The following is a 22,665-nucleotide window of genomic DNA, read 5'->3' as shown; positions in this document are numbered from 1 at the left end:
GTGCAAGGTCATAGAGTCAGTTGATACATGGCATTTAGCGGAAGTATTTATTCTTTACAAATAACAGGCTAACTAGAGGTGTGCTGGCTTCTGCCCTCAGTACAGCCCTAGGGGTGTGTGTGCGTGTGTGCGTGCACGCACAATGCCGGAGGTGATGATCAGGTGGTTCTGGATTTTAATTTGGTCGTCAAGCTCTAGGTCAGTTGTAACCATGACAAAGCTTTGGTCAGTTTGAACATTCTGTGTTGTTGGAGATTTCATCTGTCATTCCTAATCATCTCTGCCTCGTATCCAAGACGATACCAAAATCTTCTTCTTCCCTTAGATATCTATGTTATGGTTGGCTAATATTCCAATTTCTTGTTATCTATTCTGGTGGCTTGGTTGTGAACAGTTTCCCTTTGATGTAGATTGATGATTGGGGTTATGATACTGTCTATTTATAAACTTCCAGTCATGTTAGACTGGAAATACAGATAAGTCCCTGTTGTAGAATGGCCAAACTGTTGGGATTTGGACCAGGTTTTTAGGGGACTGAGCCAATGTTTGCTTGTTTTGGAGTTGGAGAAACGCAGCCAGAAATTTCCTGATGTTTCATACACTGGAAAGCCCTCTCATTGGAGCCAGAGCTTGAGCCAATCCCCCATTGTTTCATTGGAAATATAGAGGGAGAAACAAAACAAATGCAGTCTTGATAGGAAACACACAGTTGGCAAAGACTGAGGCTATTTATCAAAGCATGGTTTCCCCTCATTTCTCCCCAACCTCTTTGTCTCTGGCGTCCGCTGGCAGTATGTGCACATTTATTTTTCAAAAGCACGTTCCACAATTTGCATTTTACTCTTTAGTTTTCCCCTAGATATCTCACTGCAGTTCACTGAATGCACATGCTGTACAGTGAGGTAAAATGTCTGAGAATTCTGCTCTCAGACCACTTACTGTGTATCTCTCATACACCTTTGCTTTACTTCTCTCTGTTTTTGTGTTTATCTTCACGTGTTAACGAGGCAGACACTTTAATCCTTCCCTAAACTCTCATACCAAACACAGTCCTGGCCAAAGGTCTCTCACCCTACTGTTTACACTACCAGTAAACACCAATGAAACCAGTTTTCTGCCTCTACACTGCACTTTTCTCTGTAGTCCAGTTTGAGTCTTCGTCTCTCTATGGTTTCTGTCCCTGTGTAAACTGTTTCTCTGAGCTCCTTGGGTAGGGCATGTGGTCTTGGGGGTTCAAACGCTGTTGATTTTGGAAGGATATGTCAACATATTTGGCAGCAGACTGTCTGTGTGTGTGTGTGTGTGTGTGTGTGTGTGTGTGTGTGTGTGTGTGTGTGTGTGTGTGTGTGTGTGTGTGTGTGTGTGTGTGTGTGTGTGTGCGCGCGCAATCGATTACTGAGTTGTATCGTTAAACACATTAGGGCGGTATTATAAACACAATCCCTCTGTTTGTTAATTAGCTTAATTAGCTTTGAGCTAAACTACTTCTATGATCTCTTCGAGGCAAATAACACTGAAACATGCATGAGAGCACCAGCTGTTCCGGACGACTCTGTGATCAAGCTCTCCGCAGCCAATATGAGTAAGACATTTAAACAGGTCAACATTCGAATTACCAGGACATGTACTGCAAGGATGAGCTGACCAATTGACAAGTGTCTTCACTGACATTTTCAACCTCTCCCTGTCCAAGTCTGTAATACCAACTTGTTTAAAGCAGACCACCATAGTCCCTGTGCTCAAGAACACTAAGGTAACCTGCATAAATGACTACTGACCCGTAGTACTCAAGTCTGTAGCCATGAAGTGCTTTGAAAGGCTGGTCACGGCTCACATCAACACTATTATCCCTGAAGCCCTAGACCCCCCCACTCCAATTTGCATACCACCCTAACAGATCCACAGATGATGCTATCTCTATTGCACTCCACACTGCCCTTTCCCACATGGACAAAAGGAACACCTATGTGAGAATGCAATTAATTTACTACAGCTCAGCTTTCAACACCATAGTGCCCTCAAAGCTCATCACTAAGCAAAAGACCCTGGGACTAAACACCTCCCTCTGCAACTGGATTCTGGACTTCCTGACGGGCCGCCCCAGGTGGTAAGGGTAGGTAACAACACATCCGCCATGCTGATCCTCAACAAAGAGGCCCCTCAGGAGTGCGTGCTCAGTCCCCTCCTGTACTCCCTGTTCACTCATGACTGCACAGCCGGACACGACTCCATCATTACCATCAACACCGTCATTAAGTTTGCCGATGACACAACAGTGGTGGGCCTGATCACCAACAATGACGAGACAGCCTATAGGGAAGAGGTCAGAGACCTGCCCATGTGGTGCCAGAACAACAACTTCTCCCTCAATGTGATCAAGACAAAGATGATGATCGTGGACTACACGATAAGGAGGACCGAGCACGCCCCCACCAACGGGGCTGTAGTGGAGCAGGTTGAGAGCTCCAAGCTCCTTGTTGTCCACATCACCAACAAACTAAGATGGTCCAAGCACACCAAGACAGTGGTCCTCAGATCCTCAAAAGGTTCTACAGCTGCACCATCGAGAGCATCTTGACTGGTTGCATCACTGCCTGGTATAGCAATTGCTCGGCCTCCGATTGCAAGGCACTACAGTGGGTAGTACATCACTGGGGCCAAGCTTCCTGCTATCCAGGACCTCTATACCAGACGGTGTCAGAAGAAGGCCCTAAAAATTGTCAAAGACCACCCACCCTAGTCATAGACTGTTCTCTCTGCTACCGGAGTTCCAAGTCTAGGTCCAAGAGGCTTCTAAACAGCTTCTACCCCCAAGCAATGAGACTCCTGAACATCAAATCAAATGGCTACCCAGACTATTAGCATTGCCCCCCCCCTATTTTACACTGCTGCTACTCTCTGTTATTATCTATGCCTAGTCACTTTAATAACTCTACCTACAAGTACATATTTCCTCAACTAACTGGTGTCCCCGCACATTGACTCTGTACCGGTACCCCCTGTATATAGTCTCGCTATTGTTATTTTACTGCTGCTCTTTAATTACTTGTTCCTTTTATTTCTTATTCTTATTCATATTTTTTAACTGCATTGTTGCTTCGGGGCTTTAAGTAAGCATTTCACTGTAAGGTCTACACCTGTTGTATTCGGCGCATGTGACTAATACAAATTGATTGATTTGTTTCTGTTGTCTATGTAAACAAAACCAGTCTTGAGACTATTATTGTTCCAATTCAAAGCAGCCTCTGTCTGTGTGTGTAGAGAAAGAGGAAAGGCATTCATTGTGCCCAATGTGTGTGTGTGCCCTCCATTCCGACCTTACTGAACACTCTCCTCTCCCACAGTGAGACGTCAGAACATGAAGGTGAGGATCAACGCTACAGGCGACACCATCGTGATGAAGTTTGTACGTCCCAACGCTGACACCAAGCTGGAGGGCTACATCCTGGGCTACGGCAGCAGCATGTTCTCTAAACAGTTTATCCAACTCCCAGAGAACGGACTGCCCTACGAGACAGAGATCGGTGAGGCGTGTGTGTTTTGTGTGTTATGTATGATTGCATGATCATTCCCCATAGCAGTGACACTATAATCGAAATGTGAATGATGCCATGTAGGTTTTCCAAAGGAATACAAAGATTTGAGCCTTTGAGGCTTACAGACCAGCAACTATAGAGTGGACTCGCACACAGACAGTATTTGTGTTACGTTGACGGTTTAGTCATGGTTTGATTAATGTCATCACCGACAGAGAACACATCTGTGCAGACTCCAACACCCCTCCAAAACACACACTCCTACACACCAGTGGAGACTGCTGAGGGGAGGACGGCTCGGAATAATGGCTGGAACAGAGGAAATGGAATGCATTTGATACCATTCCACCTATTCCACTCCAGCCATTACCACGAGCCCATCCTCTCAAATGAAGGTGCCAGCAAACCTCCTGTGTTACACACAAATGTAGATGCACACACACACACACACCTCACTCTCAGTGAAATGTCAAAGACAGCCTGTCCTATTCATTTCTGGAATGTTTGGTCAGGTCACATTTGAGAACGTCCAAACTCAACCCCATTGAGGGCCTCCTGAAACACGATCAAATTCAGAGACAATAATGAACAATCTTCTGTGATCAAGGCTATTCCCTGACTCTATTCCAGATGCCGAGCCCAAGTACCTGATTGCTGTCCAGCCCATCCCAGTCAATGATGTGAAGAAACAGTGCACAGGTACCACACATGCACCAACTCCAAGTGTTACCAGTAATAATGTGATAAATGATTGACTCTTTTCTCATTTATGCCCATTCCTTTCAATCTGACGAGGTTTACCTTTGAACTGACCTCTGTGACTCCCCAGGTAACGTGAACCTGGAGAAGCCCCTCCACCTGGTGATTGGGTCCGTGACCCCCACCTCCGTGCTGCTGTCCTGGGGAACCCTCCTCAAGACGCCCTACGAGGGAAACATCATGAACGACTGCCTGGAGGACGGGTGAGTTAGCGCATGCACACACATGCACGCTCAGCAGAGTGAGCCAGTACAGGTACACAGCCCACATCCCAACCTACCTACAGGGGTTCCGGTGCTAGTTCGTCATCATCTGACACCATAGTAAGAAGATTATTTTCACAGCTTCAGAAAAACAAAGCTGTATTTCACTCAAACTCACCCTCATATTATATACAACAGACAGCTTTAAACATGTGGTCGACCTGCAACACATCGTCTGCCAGTCTTTCTGGTTACTGAGTGGAGGTGGAAGGCAGTGGGCCAGGGCACAGGTGTTTAGTAGTGGTTGGAGTGATCCTCATCCTACACATCAACTCATTGACACATTCTTCTCTACTTCTCTAAACTTCCCCTGGAAAAGACATCGGAAAGCTTGACCTCACCCCACTCTGCTCCCAGTCCCTGCTGGCTTTTTAAACTCTCTAATGTCAGTTATGGCTGTCACTGCCCCTGTGCTCCTGGCCTGCACAACACTTCTCAACCAGGATACCAGAACTTATAGCTTTGCTTTCATGGCAGTCACTGACACAAAATGGTGGACAGACTCCCACAGTTTTATAACAAGCCATTGTTATAACTTACAAATCAAACCTAGGAAACTGTGCCATCATAATGCTTTATTATCCATGTTACCACACCATTTCTGACATTTCTATTCCATTCTATGTTTGTTGACACTTGTCACTACAGCATACACAATGTTCTAATACTGCTGATGAAAATGTGTGATAATGAACAATGTTGTGTTCTATCTGGGTTGACGCAGGAACTACACGGTGCGCTACCGTGAGAGGAACCGGAAGTGGACCTACCAGACGTGCCCCGCAAGCAACACGGTCATTGACAGCCTTAAGCCCAACACGGCCTATGAGTTTGGTGTCCGACCCAACAACAAGGAACGCAGCGGAGTATGGAGCAAGCCCGTCATCCACAACACCAACATGAGCGGTACGTACCTAAACCCTTCCCCTCTTTCCTTCCATAGTTCAAATCATTCCCCCTTTAAATGCCCCAAATTGATGCAGCACTGACTCTGTCAGCATCTCACACAGATCACATGTTTTATATTTACTGTATATTCCTTATGGTCCAATACTAGTAACATATATTCTATTAGTTCCAGTTATTCATTAGTATTGTGTTGTGTTTTCCAGGGAAGGCCATGCAGAAACCCTACAAACCAAGGGCACCTCTGAAGCCTGTGGTAAGTACTGCACACATTGCTCTTTTACTGCCCTCTAGTGATTATGTAGTGTGCTCTAGTCATTATGTAGTGTGCTCTAGTATGTAGTGTTTTAGTATGTAGTGTGATCTAGTGCGTAGTGTACTCTAGTGCGTAGTGTACTCTAGTATGTAATGTGCTCTAGTATGTAATTTGTGTGGTGTGCTCAAATATGTAATGTGCTCTAGTGTGTAGTGTTTTAGTGTGTAGTGTGCTCTAGTGTGTAGTGTGCTCTAGTATGTAGTGCGCTCTAGTGTGTAGTGTGCTCTAGTGTGTACTGTGCTCTAGTGTGTAATGTGCTTTAGTGTGTAGTGTGCTCTAGTGTATAGTGTGCTCTAATGTGCTCTAGTATGTAATGAGCTCTAGTGTGTAGTGTGCTCTAGTGTGAAATGTGCTCTAGTGTGCACTGTGCTCTAATGTGTAGTGTTTTAGTATGTAATGTGCTCTAGTATGCAATGTGCTCTAGTATGTAATATGCTCTAGTGTGTAGTGTGCTCTAGTATGTAATGTGCTCTAGTGTGTACTGTGCTCTAGTATGCAATGAGCTAGTATGTGGTGTGCTAGTTTATGTGTTGTGGTCTAGTGATTATGTAGTGTGCTCTAGTATGTAATGTGCTCGAGTGTGTAGTGTGCTCTAGTGTGTAGTGTGCTCTAGTATGTAATGTGCTCTAGTATGTAATGAGCTCTAGTGTGTAGTGTGTGCTTGTATGTAATGTGCTCTAGGGTGTAATGTGCTCTAGTGTGTAGTGTGTGCTAGTATGTAATGTGCTCTAGTATGTAATGTGCTCTTGTGTGTAATGTGCTCTAGTGTGTAGTGTGCTCTACTATGTAATGTGCTCTAGTGTGTGATGTGCTCTAGTGTGTAGTGTGTGCTTGTATGTAATGTGCTCTAGTATGTAATGTGCTCTAGTGTGTAGTGTGTGCTAGTATGTAATGTGCTCTAGTATGTAAAGTGCTCTCGTGTGTAATGTGTTCTAGTATGTAATGTGCTCTAGTGTGTAATGTGCTCTAGTATGTAATGTGCTATAGTGTGTAGTGTGCTCTAGTATGTAATGTGCTCTAGTGTGTAATGTGCTCTCATGTGTAATGTGCTCTAGTATGTAATGTGCTCTAGTGTGTAATGTGCTCTAGTATGTAATGTGCTATAGTGTGTAGTGTGCTCTAGTATGTAATGTGCTCTAGTGTGTAATGTGCTCTCGTGTGTAATGTGCTCTAGTATGTAATGTGCTCTAGTGTGTAATGTGCTCTAGTATGTAATGTGCTATAGTGTGTAGTGTGCTCTAGTATGTAATGTGCTCTAGTGTGTAATGTCCTCTCGTGTGTAATGTGCTCTAGTATGTACTGTGCTCTAGTGTGTAGTGTTTTAGTATGTACTGAACTCTAGTGTGTAATGTGCTCTCGTGTGTAATGTGCTCTAGTATGTACTGTGCTCTAGTGTGTAGTGTTTTAGTATGTACTGAACTCTAGTGTGTAATGTGCTCTCGTGTGTAATGTGCTCTAGTATGTACTGTGCTCTAGTGTGTAGTGTTTTAGTATGTACTGTGCTCGAGTATGTTAATGTGCTCTAGTATGTAATGCACTCTAGTGTGCAGTGTGCTCCAGTGTGTAATGTGCGCTGGTGTGTTGTGTGCTCTAGTATGCAATGAGCTCTAGTATGCAATGAGCTCTAGTATGCAATGAGCTCTAGTATGTGGTGTGCCCTAATATGTTGTTTATTTTTTTATTTCACCTTTATTTACCCAGGTAGGCAAGTTGAGAACAAGTTCTCATTTACAATTGCGACCTGGCCAGGATAAAGCAAAGCAGTTCGACACATACAACGACACAGAGTTACACATGGAGTAAAACAAATATACAGTCAATAATACAGTATAAACAAGTCTATATACGATGTGAGCAAATGTGGTGAGATAAGGGAGGTAAAGGCAAAAAAGGCCATGGTGGCAAAGTAAATAAAATATAGCAAGTAAAACACTGGAATGGTAGATTTGCAATGGAAGAATGTGCAAACTAGAAATAAAAATAATGGGGTGCAAAGGAGCACAATAAATACATAAATTAAATACAGTAGGGAAAGAGGTAGTTGTTTGGGCTAAAATATAGGTGGGCTATGTACATGTGCAGTAATCTGTGAGCTGCTCTGACAGTTGGTGCTTAAAGCTAGTGAGGGAGATAAGTGTTTCCAGTTTCAGAGATTTTTGTAGTTTGTTCCAGTCATTGGCTGCAGAGAACTGGAAGGAGAGGCGGCCAAAGAAATAATTGGTTTTGGGGGTGACGAGAGAGATATACCTGCTGGAACGTGTGCTACAGGTGGGAGATGCTATGGTGACCAGCAAGCTGAGATAGGGGGGACTTTACCTAGCAGGGTATTGTAGATGACATGGAGCCAGTGGGTTTGGCGACGAGTATGAAGCGAGGGCCATCCAACGAGAGCGTACAGGTCGCAATGGTGGGTAGTATATGGGGCTTTGGTGACAAAACGGATTGCACTGTGATAGACTGCATCCAATTTGTTGAGTAGGATATTGGAGGCTATTTTGTAAATGACATCGCCAAAGTCGAGGATTGGTAGGATGGTCAGTTTTACAAGTGTATGTTTGGCAGCATGAGTGAAGGATGCTTTGTTGCGAAATAGGAAGCCAATTCTAGATTTAACTTTGGATTGGAGATGTTTGATATGGGTCTGGAAGGAGAGTTTACAGTCTAACCAGACACCTAAGTATTTGTAGTTGTCCACGTATTCAAAGTTAGAGCGGTCCAGAGTAGTGATGTTGGACAGGCGGGTAGGTGCAGGTAGCAATCGGTTGAAGAGCATGCATTTAGTTTTACTTGTATTTAAGAGCAATTGGAGGCCACGGAAGGAGAGTTGTATGGCATTGAAGCTTGCCTGGAGGGTTGTTAACACAGTGTCCAAATAAGGGCCAGAAGTATACAGAATGGTGTCGTCTGCGTAGAGGTGGATCAGAGACTCACCAGCAGCAAGAGCGACCTTATTGATGTATACAGAGAAGAGAGTCGGTCCAAGAATTGAACCCTGTGGCACCCCCATAGAGACTGCCAGAGGTCCGGACAACAGACCCTCCGATTTGACACACGGAACTCTATCAGAGAAGTAGTTGGTGAACCAGGTGAGGAAATCATTTGAGAACCAAGGCTGTCGAGTCTGCCGATGAGGATGTGGTGATTGACAGAGTCAAAAGCCTTGGCCAGATCAATGAATACGGCTGCACAGTAATGTTTCTTATCGATGGCGGTTAAGATATCGTTTAGGACCTTGAGCGTGCCTGAGGTGCACCCATGACCAGCTCTGAAACCAGATTGCATAGCAGAGAAGGTATGGTGAGATTCGAAATGGTCGGCAATCTGTTTGTTGACTTGGCTTTCGAAGACCTTAGAAAGGCATGGTAGGATAGATATAGGTCTGTAGCAGTTTGGGTCAAGAGTGTCCCCCCCTTTGAAGAGGGGGATGACCGCAGCTGCTTTCCAATCTTTGGGAATCTCAGACGACATGAAAGAGAGGTTGAACAGGCTAGTAATAGGGGTGGCAACAATTTTGGCAGATCATTTTAGAAAGAAAGGGTCCAGATTGTCTAGCCCGGCTGATTTGTAGGGGTCCAGATTTTGCAGCTCTTTCAGAACATCAGCTGAACGGATTTGGGAGAAGGAGAAATGGGGAAAGCTTGGGCGAGTTGCTCTGGGGGGTTTAGTGCTGTTGACGGGGGTAGGAGTAGCCAGGTGGAAAGCATGGCCAGCCATAGAAAAATGCTTGTTGAAATTCTCAATTATGGTGGATTTATCAGTGGTGACAGTGTTTCCTATCTTCAGTGCAGTGGGCAGCTGGGAGGAGGTGTTCTTATTCTCCATGGACTTTACAGTGTCCCAGAACTCTTTTGAGTTAGTGTTGCAGGAAGCAAATTTCTGCTTGAAAAAGCTAGCCTTGGCTTTTCTAACTGCCTGTGTATAATGGTTTCTAGCTTCCCTGAACAGCTGCATTTCACGGGGGCTGTTCGATGCTAATGCAGAACGCCATAGGCTGTTTTTGTGTTGGTTAAGGGCAGTCAGGTCTGGGGAGAACCAAGGGCTATATCTGTTTCTGGTTCTAAATTTCTTGAATGGGGCATGTTTATTTAAGATGGTTAGGAAGGCATTTAAAAAAAATATCCAGGCATCCTCTACTGACGGGATGAGATCAATATCCTTCCAGGATACCCCGGCCAGGTCGATTAGAAAGGCTTGCTCGCTGAAGTGTTTCAGGGAGCATTTTACAGTGATGAGTGGAGGTTGTTTGACGGCTGACCCATTACGGATGCAGGCAATGAGGCAGTGATCGCTGAGATCGTGGTTAAAGACAGCAGAGGTGTATTTAGAGGGCAAGTTGGTTAGGATGATATCTATGAGGGTGCCCGTGTTTAAGGCTTTGGGGAGGTACCTGGTAGGTTCATTGATAATTTGTGTGAGATTGAGGGCATCAAGTTTAGATTGTAGGATGGCTGGGGTGTTAAGCATGTTCCAGTTTAGGTCGCCTAGCAGCACGAGCTCTGAAGATAGATGGGGGGCAATCAGTTCACATATGGTGTCCAGAGCACAGCTGGGGGCAGAGGGTGGTCTATAGCAGGCGGCAACGGTGAGAGACTTGTTTTTAGAGAGGTGGATTTTTAAAAGTAGAAGTTCAAATTGTTTGGGTACAGACCTGGATAGTAGGACAGAACTCTGCAGGCTATCTTTGCAGTAGATTGCAACACTGCCCCCTTTGGCAGTTCTGTCTTGTCTGAAAATGTTGTGGTTTGGAATTAAAATTTCAGAATTTTTGGTGGTCTTCCTAAGCCAGGATTCAGACACAGCTAGAACATCCGGGTTGGCAGAGTGTGCTAAAGCAGTGAATAGAACAAACTTAGGGAGGAGGCTTCTAATGTTAACACGCATGAAACCAAAGCTATTACGGTTACAGAAGTCGTCAAAAGAGAGTGCCTGGGGAATAGAAGTGGAGCTAGGCACTGCAGGGCCTGGATTCACCTCTACATTGCCAGAGGAACAGAGGAGGAGTAGAATAAGGGTGCGGCTAAAAGCAATAAGAATTGGTCGTCTAGAATGTCTGTAACAGAGAGTAAAAGGAGGTGTCTGGGGGCGATAAAATAGCATCAAGGTATAATGTACAGACAAAGGTATGGTAGGATGTGAATACAGTGGAGGTAAACCTAGGTATTGAGTGATGAAGAGAGAGATATTGTCTCTAGAAACATCATTGAAACCAGGAGATGTCATTGTATGTGTGGGTGGTGGAACTAATAGGTTGGATAAGGTATAGTGAGCAGGACTAGAGTCTCTACAGTGAAATAAGCCAATAAACACTAACCAGAACAGCAATGGACAAGGCATATTGACATTAAGGAGAGGCATGCTTAGTCGAGTGATCAAAAGGGTCCGGTGAGTGGAGAGGTTGGTTGGGGGTCACGGCGATTTAGACAGCTAGCCAGGCCATCGGTAGCAAGCTAGCATAGGATGGAGGTCTGTTATTAGCCACCTCTTGCGTTCCGTCAGTAGATTAGTGGGGTTCCATGTAATGTGCTCTAGTGTGTGATGTGCTCTAGTATGTGGTGTTGAAAAGTGATTATGTAGTGTGCCCTAATATGATGTGTGTTCTACTGTGTAACGTGCTCTAGTGTGTTGTGTGCTCTAGTGTGTAATGTGCTCTATTATGCAGTTTGCCCTAATATGTAGTGTGTTCTAGTATGTATTGTATTAGTATGTACTGTACTCTAGTATGTAATGTGCTCTAGTGCGTAGTGTGCCCTAGTATGCAATGAGCTCTAGTATGTCTTGTGGTCCCTAGTATGCAGTGTGCTCTAATTTGTAGTGTGCTCTAGTATGTCAGGTATGTTTTATTTTACCTTTATTTAACTAGGCAAGTCAGTTAAGAACAAATTCTTATTTTCAATGACGGCCTAGGAACAGTGGGTTAACTGCCTGTTCAGGGGCAGAACGCCAGATTTGTACCTTGTCAGCTCGGGGGTTTGAACTTGCAACCTTCCGGTTACTAGTCCAACACTCTAACCACTAGGCTAGTATGTAATGTGCTCTAGTATGTAGTGTTTTGGTATGTACTGTGCTCTAGTATGTAATGTGCTCTAGTGTGTAATGTGCTCTAGTGTGTAATGTGCTCTAGTGTTTAATGTGCTCTAGTGTGGAATGTGCTCTAGTGTGGAATGTGCTCTAGTGTGTAATGTGCTCTAGTGTGTAATGTGCTCTAGTATGCAATGAGCGCTAGTATGCAAAAAGCTCTATTATGTGTTGTGGTCTAGTGATTATGTTGTGTACCCTCGTATGCACTGTGTCCTAATATGTAGTGTGCTCTAGTATATACTGTGCTCCAGTATGTAGTGTGATCTAGTGTGCACTAGTATGTACTATGGTGGGCTCTAGTATTTAATGTGCTCTGTCATGTAGTGTGCTCTAGTGTGTAGTGTGCTCTAGTATGTAGTGTGTTCTAGTATGTAATGTGCTCTAGTGTGTTGTGTGCTCTAGTATGCAATGAGCTCTAGTATGCAATGAGCTCTATTATGTGTTGTGGTCTAGTGATTATGTTGTGTGCCCTAGTATGCGGTGTGCCCGAATATGTAGTGTGCTCTAGCATGTAGGGTGCGCTAGTATGTCGGGTGCTCCAGTATGTAGTGTGATCTAGTGTTCGCTAGTATGTAATGTAGTGTGCTCTAGTATGTAATGTGCTCTGTTATGTAATGTGCTCTAGTTTGTAGTGTGATATAGTGTGTAGTGTGATCTAGTGTGCGCTAGTATGTACTGTGGTGTGCTCTAGTATGTAATGTACTCTGTTCTGTAGTGTGCTATGGTGTGCAGTGTGCTCTAGTGTGTAGTGTTCTCTAGTGTGTAGTGAACCCTAGTTTGTAGTGTGCTCTAGTATTTAATGTGATCTAGTGTGCTCTAGTGTGTAGTGTACTCTGTTATGTAGTGTGCTCTAGTGTGTAGTGTGCTCTGTTGTGTAGTGTGCTCTAGTGTGTAGTGTGCTCTGTTGTGTAGTGTGCTCTAGTTTGTAGGGTGCTTTAGTATGTGGTGTGCTCTAGTGATTATGCAGTGTGCGCTAGTATGCAGTGTGCCCTAGTGTGTAGGGTGCGCTAGTATGTATTTTGCTCTAATGTGTATTGTGCTCTAGTATGCAATATGCTCTAGTATGTAGTGTGTGCTTGTATCTAGTATGCTCTAATGTGTAATTTTTTATAGTATGTAATGTTCTCTACTATGTAAAGTTCTCTAGTATGTAATGTGATCTTGTGTGTAATGTGCTATAGTGTGTAGTGTGCTCTAATATGTAGTGTTCTCTAGTATGTAATGTTCTCTAGTATGTAATGTGATCTTGTATGTAATGTTCTCTAGTATGTAATGTGATCTTGTGTGTAATGTGCTATAGTGTGTAGTGTGCTCTAATATGTAATGTTCTCTAGTATGTAATGTGATCTGGTATGTAATGTGATCTAGTATGTAATGTTCTCTAGTATGTAATGTGATCTAGTATGTAATGTGCTCTAGTATGTAATGTGATCTAGTATGTAATGTTCTCTACTATGTAAAGTTCTCTAGTATGTAATGTGATCTTGTGTGTAATGTGCTATAGTGTGTAGTGTGCTCTAATATGTAGTGTTCTCTAGTATGTAATGTTCTCTAGTATGTAATGTCCTCTAGTATGAAATGTTCTCTAGTATGTAATGTGATCTTGTATGTAATGTTCTCTAGTATGTAATGTGATCTTGTATGTAATGTTCTCTAGTATGTAATGTGATCTGGTATGTAATGTGATCTAGTATGTAATGTTCTCTAGTATGTAATGTGATCTAGTATGTAATGTGCTCTAGTATGTAATGTGATCAAGTATGTAATTTGATCTGGTATGTAATGTGATCTAGTATGTAATGTGATCTAGTATGTAATGTGATCTGGTATGTAATGCGATCTAGTATGTAATGTTCTCTAGTATGTAATGTGATCTGGTATGTAATGTGATCTAGTATGTAATGTTCTCTAGTATGTAATGTGATCTAGTATGTAATGTGATCTAGTATGTAATGTGATCTGGTATGTAATGTGATCTAAAATGTAATGTGATCTAGTATGTAATGTTCTCTAGTATGTAATGTGATCTAGTATGTAATGTGCTCTAGTAAGTCTACAGAGTGTAATATAAGAGCTGCAAGCAGCACATTCTTTCCATCCTACTCCTTATTGGAAAATAGCTAAACAAGCAGCTAGCCATATTTGGCCAAGAGCAGTAAAGAGGACCTTAGCCAGCTAATATCTGCATTACTAAAGAGGAGAGGAGAGGAGAGGAGAGGAGAACTGGAGGAAAAAGAGGGCAAAGTAAATATTGGATTTTGGAAAGAGGTGAAGCAGAAAAGAGAGGAGAGAAGAGAGTGGAGGGAAATATGGAGAGAACCGTTCGCCTTAACTTTCTGGCCGTGCTCAGTGACTGGACTGTGTGTCTCTGTCGTCTCACGTGCCGCCGGCCCCACTCTCGTAAAGCTGCACAGCTGGCCAGCATCAGCCGCAACACTGGCACTTCCTGAGGGAAAGTTGGAATAACGACCTTCCCGCTGGAGAGTTTACAGATCAGACATGGAGAAGAGGGCATGGGGTTATGTAAGAGGGGGTGAGAGAGAGTGAGAGAGAGTGAGAGCGAATTGATTCTTTGACTCACTAAATTAGTGAAGTAGATAGCTCTTCATACTATCATTGTTGTATCATTTTTTTCATTTTATTTAACCTGTATTTATCCAGACAATTCAATTAAGAACTAATTAAGAACTTATTTACATTGACGGACAGGCCAGTGACGACTCATACAGTATCATCTCTCTTTCTCCACCCCCTCTCTGTCACTCCCCCACATCTCTCTCTCTCTCTCCACCCATCTCTCGCTCACTCTCTTTCTCTCTCCTAATAGAAAACGGTCAACATACCACGGGCCTTCTTCCCTCCTCGTCACGGTAAGCCAATAGACACAGACAGACAGACAGATAGATAGACAGACAGACAGACTGACAGACAGACAGACAGACAGACAGACAGACAGACAGACAGACAGACACATTGATTTGACACAGACACACACACACACACACACACACACACACACACACACACACACACACACACACACACACACACACACACACACACACACACACACACACACACACACACATTTTCACTCTTCACATACGCTGCTGCTACTCGGTTTATAATCTATCCTGATTGCTTAGTCACTTTTGCCCCTACCTAGAGTAAATGTACATATTACCACAATTACCTAAACTACCTCGTACCCCAGGACATTGCCTCGGTACTGGTACTCCTTATATAGCCTTGCTTTTGTTATTTTGTGTTACTATTTCATTTATTTATTGTATTATTATTGTATTTTTTTACTCTGCATTGTTGGGAAAGGGCTCATGAGTAGGCATTTCACGACAAAATCTACGTCTGTTGTATTCAGTGCATGTGACAAATACATTTTATTTTGACACACACACACAGACACACACTCCTGCTTTGGTCATACCCACTGAACCCTGGTTTAATACAGCGCCAAAGACTTTACAGGACGTGATGATTTATCACTCTCCCTCCGAAACATCTGTTTCACCCCTCCTCACTGAACCCTGCTCTGAGGAACCAGCACTGGAAGAATCTTTAATTGGACCTCTGATTTACGCCTCTGCAGACACGACCTCATCATCATTCAGTCCCATGTTATACAGTAATCTCTTATTCGTCCTTCTGATTACCACAGTGTTTATTCCAGGTGACCAGAGAAGATGGCATTCCTGTGTACCTACTGTACATACAATACATGTTGCCTTGGATGACGATGTGATCAGCAAGATACATGCTTGCTCGGGCTGTCAATGTTTTGAAATCATCCTTTTGACAGGCATGCTGTACTTTGGCCATACTGTACAATCTGCTCTTAACTGTAATGCACTGAGCCCATGCATTCAGTACATACTGCACTGCAGTGAACTGAACAGAGCTGCATGCATGTTATTTTCATTTGGAAGCTCTAGGATGGCAAAGTGATGATAGCTGTTTTGATGTGTGTCCCTTCCTTCTGTTCAGCTGTCCATAACAGGAGCCAGGGCAGAACCCTCTTCAGGACCCCTGTAGCTCCAAGGACCACCTTCGGTAATGAGCCAACTATGTCCTATGATCTCTCCTTCTTGACCTTGCCGTTTTTTTCAATCTTCTACTTTTAATGTCTCTTTCTTTTACTTTTACAGTTTATATCCTGTAGCAGGACATCAAATCTCTCTCCACAGATTGTGTGTATTTCTTAAAGTTTGCTATATTCCTCAGCGCCAACCTCGGCCAATAGACAGCACTTCGTGTCCACTCCCCGACCCACAATGCCTCAGGTGCAGCACGAGCCAACTGGTAAACAGAAAGACACTTTACTCCCTAATGAGACAGGACGGCTTAACTGTCAGCCAGCTTGGCTGCAGCCAATGAAAGGGTGGGTGGGCGTGGTTTCAGAGGGAACTTTTTTATGATTGGCTGCATGAGTAAGATTGGTATGCACTGAGTACAGTAAGTAGAGAGCCCCGGGTCTCAGCAGAAGATGGCTGTCAGTTCCAATACTGCCTCAGACAATTCCCAAGAAGGCGGAGGTAGGTTGCCATGGCAGCATGACTTAGCCACGTGGTTGTATGGTCCTACTGAGAGCATCCCATGACTTTTTGAGCACATTGCATAAGCGCTGCTTGTTTCCGCAATGCGTTTCTCATCAGTTTCGTCCCACAAACAAGTCAATCGTCTCTCTCTGTCTTCCTCTACACTCTTAGAAATAAGGGTTCCAAAACTATTCTTCGGCTGTCCCCATAAGATACCGCTTTTTGGTTCCAGGGAGAGCCCTCTGTGGAAAGGGTTCTACATGGAACCCAAAAGGGTTCTACCTAGAATCAGATAGCATTCTTCAAAGGGTTCTCTTGTGGGGACAGCCGAAGAACCCTTTTAGGTTCTAGATACACTCTTAGAAAAAAAGGTGCTACCTTTGTCTCACTTCTTTACAGTCTCTGTGAATCCATTTGTCCATACTGTGTATCAATCAGCATCTTATACCATGATACCTGTCCACATACATTAAGACATTTAAAACATTCCACTCAACATTCCCCAACACAACTGTTCATTTAGAATCATTGTTTTAACTCACAGTGCTTTGCTTTCAGCCAGTTGCAGTCTAGAAGGTGTTCAGTCTGCATGATAAAGTAGCATGCTACAAAATGATCTCTCCCCAACAGGAACAGAGCCTCAGCTCTACCATAAAATGTCCTAATTTTTCATCTTCTCTACTCTGTACCTCCTTTCTATCCCATCCCTTCCCTTCCTATCCTATCCTATCCCTTTCTATCCTATCCTATCCCTTCCCTTTCTATCCTATCCTATCCCTTCCCTTCCTATCCTATCCCTTTCTATCCTATCCTATCCCTTCCCTTCCTATCCTATCCTATCCCTTCCTATCCTATCCTATCCCTTTCTATCCTATCCTATCCCTTCCCTTCCTATCCTATCCTATCCCTTCCTATCCTATCCTATCCTATCCCTTCCTATCCTATTCTGATCATTCCCTTCCTATTCTGATCATTCCATTCCTATCCTATCATATCCCTTCCCTTCCTATCCTATCCCTTCCTATTGTATCCTATCCCTTCCTATCCTATCCTATCCCTTCCTATCCTATCCTATCCCTTCCTATCCTATTCTGATCATTCCCTTCCTATCCTATGCTATCCCTTCCCTTCCTATCCTATCCCTTCCTATCCTATCCTATCATATCCTATCCCTTCCTATCCTATCCTATCCTATCCTATCCTATCCTATTCTGATCATTCCCTTCCTTTCCTATCCTATCCCTTCCCTTCCTATCCTATCCCTTCCCTTCCTATCCTATCCCTTCCTATCCTATCCTATCCTATCCTATCCTATCCTATCATATCCTATCCCTTCCTATCCTATCCTATCCTATCCTATCCTATTCTGATCATTCCCTTCCTTTCCTATCCTATCCCTTCCCTTCCTATCCTATCCCTTCCCTTCCTATCCTATCCCTTCCTATCCTATCCTATCCTATCCCTTCCCTTCCTATCCTATCCTATCCTATCCTATCCCTTCCCTTCCTATCCTATCATATCCCTTCCTATCCTATCCCTTCCTATCCTATCCTATCCTATCCCTTCCTATCCTATTCTGATCATTCCCTTCCTATCCTATCCTATCCCTTCCCTTCCTATCCTATCCCTTCCTATCCTATCCCTTCCCTTCCTATCCTATCCTATCCTATCCTATCCCTTCCCTTCCTATCCTATCCCTTCCTATCCTATCCCTTCCTATCCTATCCTATCCTATCCCTTCCTATCCTATCCTATCCCTTCCCTTCCTATCCTATCCTATCCCTTCCTATCCTATCCCTTCCCTTCCTATCCTATCCTATCCTATCCCTTCCTATCCTATCCTATCCCTTCCCTTCCTATCCTATCCCTTCCTATCCTATCCTATCCTATCCTATCCTATCCCTTCCTATCCTATCCTATCCCTTCCTATCCTATTCTGATCATTCCCTTCCTATCCTATCCTATCCTATCCTATCCCTTCCTATCCTATTCTGATCATTCCCTTCCTATCGTATCCTATCCCTTCCCTTCCTATCCTATCCCTTCCCTTCCCTTCCTATCCTATCCCTTCCCTTCCTATCCTATTCGGATCATTCCCTTCCTATCCTATCCTATCCCTTCCCTTCCTATCCTATCCCTTCCGTTCCTATCCTATCCTATCCTATCCCTTCCTATCCTATCCCTTCCTATCCCTTCCCTTCCTATCATATCCTATCCCTTCCTATCCTATCCCTTCCCTTCCTATCCTATTCTGATCATTCCCTTCCTATCCTATCCCTTCCCTTCCCATCCTATCCTATCCTATCCTATCCCTTCCTATCCTATCCTATCCTATCCCTTCCTATCCTATCCCTTCCCTTCCTATCCTATCCTATCCCTTCCTATCCTATCCTATCCTATCCCTTCCCTTCCTATCCTATCCCTTCCCTTCCTATCCTATCCCTTCCTATCCTATCATATCCTATCCCTTCCTATCCTATTCTGATCATTCCCTTCCTATCGTATCCTATCCCTTCCCTTCCTATCCTATCCTATCCCTTCCCTTCCTATCCTATCCCTTCCCTTCCTATCCTATTCTGACCATTCCCTTCCTATCCTATCCTATCCCTTCCCTTCCCTTCCTATCCTATCCCTTCCAATCCTATCCTATCCTATCCTATCCTATCCTATCCTATCCTATCCCTTCCCTTCCTATCCTATCCTATCCCTTCCTATCCTATTCTGATCATTCCCTTCCTATCCTATCCCTTCCCTTCCTATCCTATCCTATCCTATCCTATCCCTTCCCTTCCCTTCCTATCCTATCCTATCCCTTCCTATCCTATCCTATCCCTTCCTATCCTATTCTGATCATTCCCTTCCTATCCTATCCCTTCCCTTCCTATCCTTTCCTATCCTATCCCTTCCTATCCTATCCTATCCTATCCCTTCCCTTCCCTTCCTATCCTATCCTATCCCTTCCTATCCTATCCTATCCCTTCCTATCCTATTCTGATCATTCCCTTCCTATCGTATCCTATCCCTTCCCTTCCTATCCTATCCCTTCCCATCCTATCCTATCCCTTCCCATCCCATCCTATCCTATCCCTTCCTATCGTATCCCTTCCCTTCTTATCCTATCCTATCCCTTCCTATCATATCCCTTCCCTTCCTATCGTATCCCTTCCCTTCCTATCCTATCCCTTCCCTTCCTATCCTATCCTATCCCTTCCTATCCTATCCCTTCCCGTACTATCCTATCCTATCCTATCCCTCCCTATCCTATTCTGATCATTCCCTTCCTATCCCTTCCCTTCCCTTCCCTTCCATTCCCTTCCCATCCTATCCTATCCCTTCCCATCCTATCCTATCCCTTCCCTTCCCATCCTATCCCTTCCCTTCCCTTACCTTCCCTTCACTTCCCTTCCCTTCCCATCCTATCCTATCCTATCCGTTCCTATCCAATCCTTCATTGTATTCCTATTTGTCTATCGTTCCTGTTGTCCCTCTGGAACAAGAGTTCGCAAAATGTCAGGAAAAGGATAAAGTACCTGAAATATATTAATAACAACAATACATTTATTGGTGATTTGCTTTTTACTCATTACATTTACAGCCCTAACTACACCACAAGCACCCCACAACCCTAACTGTGCTAGCATCACCATTATATGGCCATTAACATGAGAAGTGACACTGGGTTGCCATGTTATCTACTCATCTACAACCTTCTCCCTCCCTCTCTCTCTCTCTCTCTCTCTCTGTCTCTCTCTCGCTCTCTCTTTCGCTCTCTCTCCTCTCTTCTCTCCTTCTGTGAGTTGAGGTAAAGTACCTGATCGGATTGAACACTCAATCAAAGATGGTCATTCAAATCCCTCGTTAGGTGATCAATACTCTCTCTGTTAAAACTTCATGGATCACAGTCATCCAGTGGCACACAGCCAAATGTATTTTGGATGGCCGTCACTCACAGGTGTCCTAGGCCTGGTAGCAGCGTATGTGTGTAGTTACACGGTCGTTACACTGTAAACTGCTCCATATGGGCTCAGTTCCTTTGAAATCCAACCCTCTGTATCAACATCTTGCCAGGTATATGTTATGTGCTGATTGAGGTTCAGGATAAGTTTCCCTAGCCCAAGTCGTAAACACATATCAGCCCGGTTATCGGAGAGTCTTTCTATCTATTCTCTATGGTTCTTCTATTTCATCTGTTAATGGATTCTATGGTTTCTCTAAAACATTCTATTTCCATGCCAATTTCTCCTCTTCGTTTTCCATTGTCAAAGACCTGTCCTTGGAGTACTGTCTGTTCTATTAGATTATATTTCTATGGCCTCATTGTACCACTCTCCTCTCTCACCCACCCCAGGACGAGCAGATCAGATCATATCTGCCTCCTCTCCTTCTGTGGATGTCCCCCGTGCCTCACCTGCCATCCCCCTGCCCTCCCCCAACCTCTCCTTACTCTCCCCTCAGCTCCTACCCTCCCCCACCCTCCCCCATGCCTCCTCCCAGCTCCTGCCCTCCCCCAACCTTCCCCTGACTTCCCCAGCTGACCCTGTACTTAACCCCAATCGTAACGGACAGAGACACAGGGGACCGGCCCGGGCTAGGCCCCAACAGGCCCAGCCCCAACAGCCTGCTAAGGTCACCCAGAACCTACAGACCCCCACGGGTAAAGATCTTGCTCTCTCCCCTCACCTAGGCTGTATCAGAGCCATAAAAACATGTATAATGGATCATTGAGTCCAAGTTTCTTATCCTCTGATAAAAAACAAAGTTCTCTCTCACACAGCTCCCAGCCAATATCAGGTGGGACAACCTCTACCAAGTTAAGCCCTCATCACTGAGAGGGCCAATAGTAACAGCCGGAGTAACGATGACAACATTTAGTCCTATCACCATCTCTGTTGTCATCCATCCTCATGAAACCCAAAGCTCTCATTTGTCATGTCTGTTCACCATCAATCAATCATTCATTGGATGTCATCGTAGCTTACACATAACACTGTTGTCATCATAGATCATACACCGTTGCTATGGGTTGAAGTTGTTTGTGTTGCACCACATACCTGTGTTCAAATACATGTGTATTTGAGTATCTGGTATTTAAAATACTTTTTGAGTACTTTCAAATACACAACTCAAAACAAATACTTTTATTTGAGAATTTGTATGGTTATTTGTAAAAACCAAATAGTCTACCAAATGTATTTGAGAGTATTTTTTTCAAATACATATTTCAAATACTATTTTCAAATACTTGCAGGTTAAATGCATTGGATTATATTTGATTATTTTCAAATACTTTCCAAGTGTATTTCTAAATACATTAAAATATTCAACTACTTGACTTTTCAAATAAAATTGATCTGAACACTTACTTTGAATGCATGCAAAAGTAATTGAGATATTTGAACCCAGGCCTGTTGTACCCTCAACCCCTTCTCCATCCTTATAGGTGCAGTGAAATGTGTTTTTTTATAGGGTTAGCCATAGTGGTACAGTGCCCCTTGAGCAAATTGTTCAAGGGAACATTGACAGATTTTTCACCTAGTCAGCTCGAGTATACAAACCAGAGTATTCAAACCTGGCTACCTGGCGCCTACCATTACAATGAACTATACACCTCCACCCCTCCATCACTCGTGCCTATCCACCTCCACCCCCATTCCACCACACTCACCGCATTCTTGATCATTTCAGATACGGGAGAGTTTGCTCACTTGCATTATTCAATCATCCAACTTTTATGGAATATAATAGAAGGTCTGTTGAAGTTTTGTTTCGTATCCTCATGGATTCTTTTCACTTCACTCTTCCTTTCCACATCTGCATCTTTCTTTCATTCATTCATTTACCCACTCACTCATTCATTTACCCACTCACTCATTCATTTACCCACTCACTCATTCATTTGTTTATCATCCAGGGCTGCTACCATCTCAGATGAATGACCCCTGAACCTCGTCTCCATGGAATCGGACCCCGTCTCTCTCTAACCCCTCTACTACACCTCTCTTTGTTCATCTAGGTACCAGCTTCCTGAGACCTTTGACCCCTACCGAGCCTCGCTCTCCTACACACTCTGTCGTTGTCACGGCGGCCAGAAACACAACGTTGCCTCGCAGTCGCGTCTCTCTCTACTCCACCCCTAACGGCATCAGACCTCTCTCTCTACCCAGGGACACCAACACCAACTCCTCCCTCACCTCCGACACACCAGGGGGTAATGGAGCAATCTTTTCCTCTTCTTCCTCCTGCTCACCCTCATC

General features: G+C 44.0%; 1 protein-coding gene across 3 annotated transcripts in view; it reads left to right on the top strand.

Moving 5' to 3' along the window:
- Window positions 1-22,665, top strand: part of LOC135547378 (target of Nesh-SH3) — a 45,851-nt gene that overhangs the window by 5,106 nt on the left and 18,080 nt on the right. For 2 of the 3 annotated variants that reach the window (XM_064976357.1, XM_064976356.1), the window contains exons 2-10: window positions 3,345-3,524; window positions 4,167-4,235; window positions 4,366-4,498; window positions 5,283-5,464; window positions 5,671-5,720; window positions 14,686-14,728; window positions 15,861-15,926; window positions 20,760-21,065; window positions 22,425-22,619. In XM_064976357.1, coding sequence (XP_064832429.1) covers window positions 3,345-3,524; window positions 4,167-4,235; window positions 4,366-4,498; window positions 5,283-5,464; window positions 5,671-5,720; window positions 14,686-14,728; window positions 15,861-15,926; window positions 20,760-21,065; window positions 22,425-22,619 — 1,224 coding nt within the window. The remainder of the gene's footprint in view (window positions 1-3,344; window positions 3,525-4,166; window positions 4,236-4,365; window positions 4,499-5,282; window positions 5,465-5,670; window positions 5,721-14,685; window positions 14,729-15,860; window positions 15,927-20,759; window positions 21,066-22,424; window positions 22,620-22,665) is intronic. The other variant, XM_064976358.1, reaches the window with a different exon arrangement.

This window comes from Oncorhynchus masou, chromosome 10 (assembly GCF_036934945.1).
Source record: "Oncorhynchus masou masou isolate Uvic2021 chromosome 10, UVic_Omas_1.1, whole genome shotgun sequence".
In the NCBI taxonomy this organism is placed as follows: domain Eukaryota; kingdom Metazoa; phylum Chordata; class Actinopteri; order Salmoniformes; family Salmonidae; genus Oncorhynchus; species Oncorhynchus masou.
The sequence above is the reverse complement of the archived record's forward strand: the minus strand, read 5'-3'. Positions and strand labels throughout refer to the sequence as shown.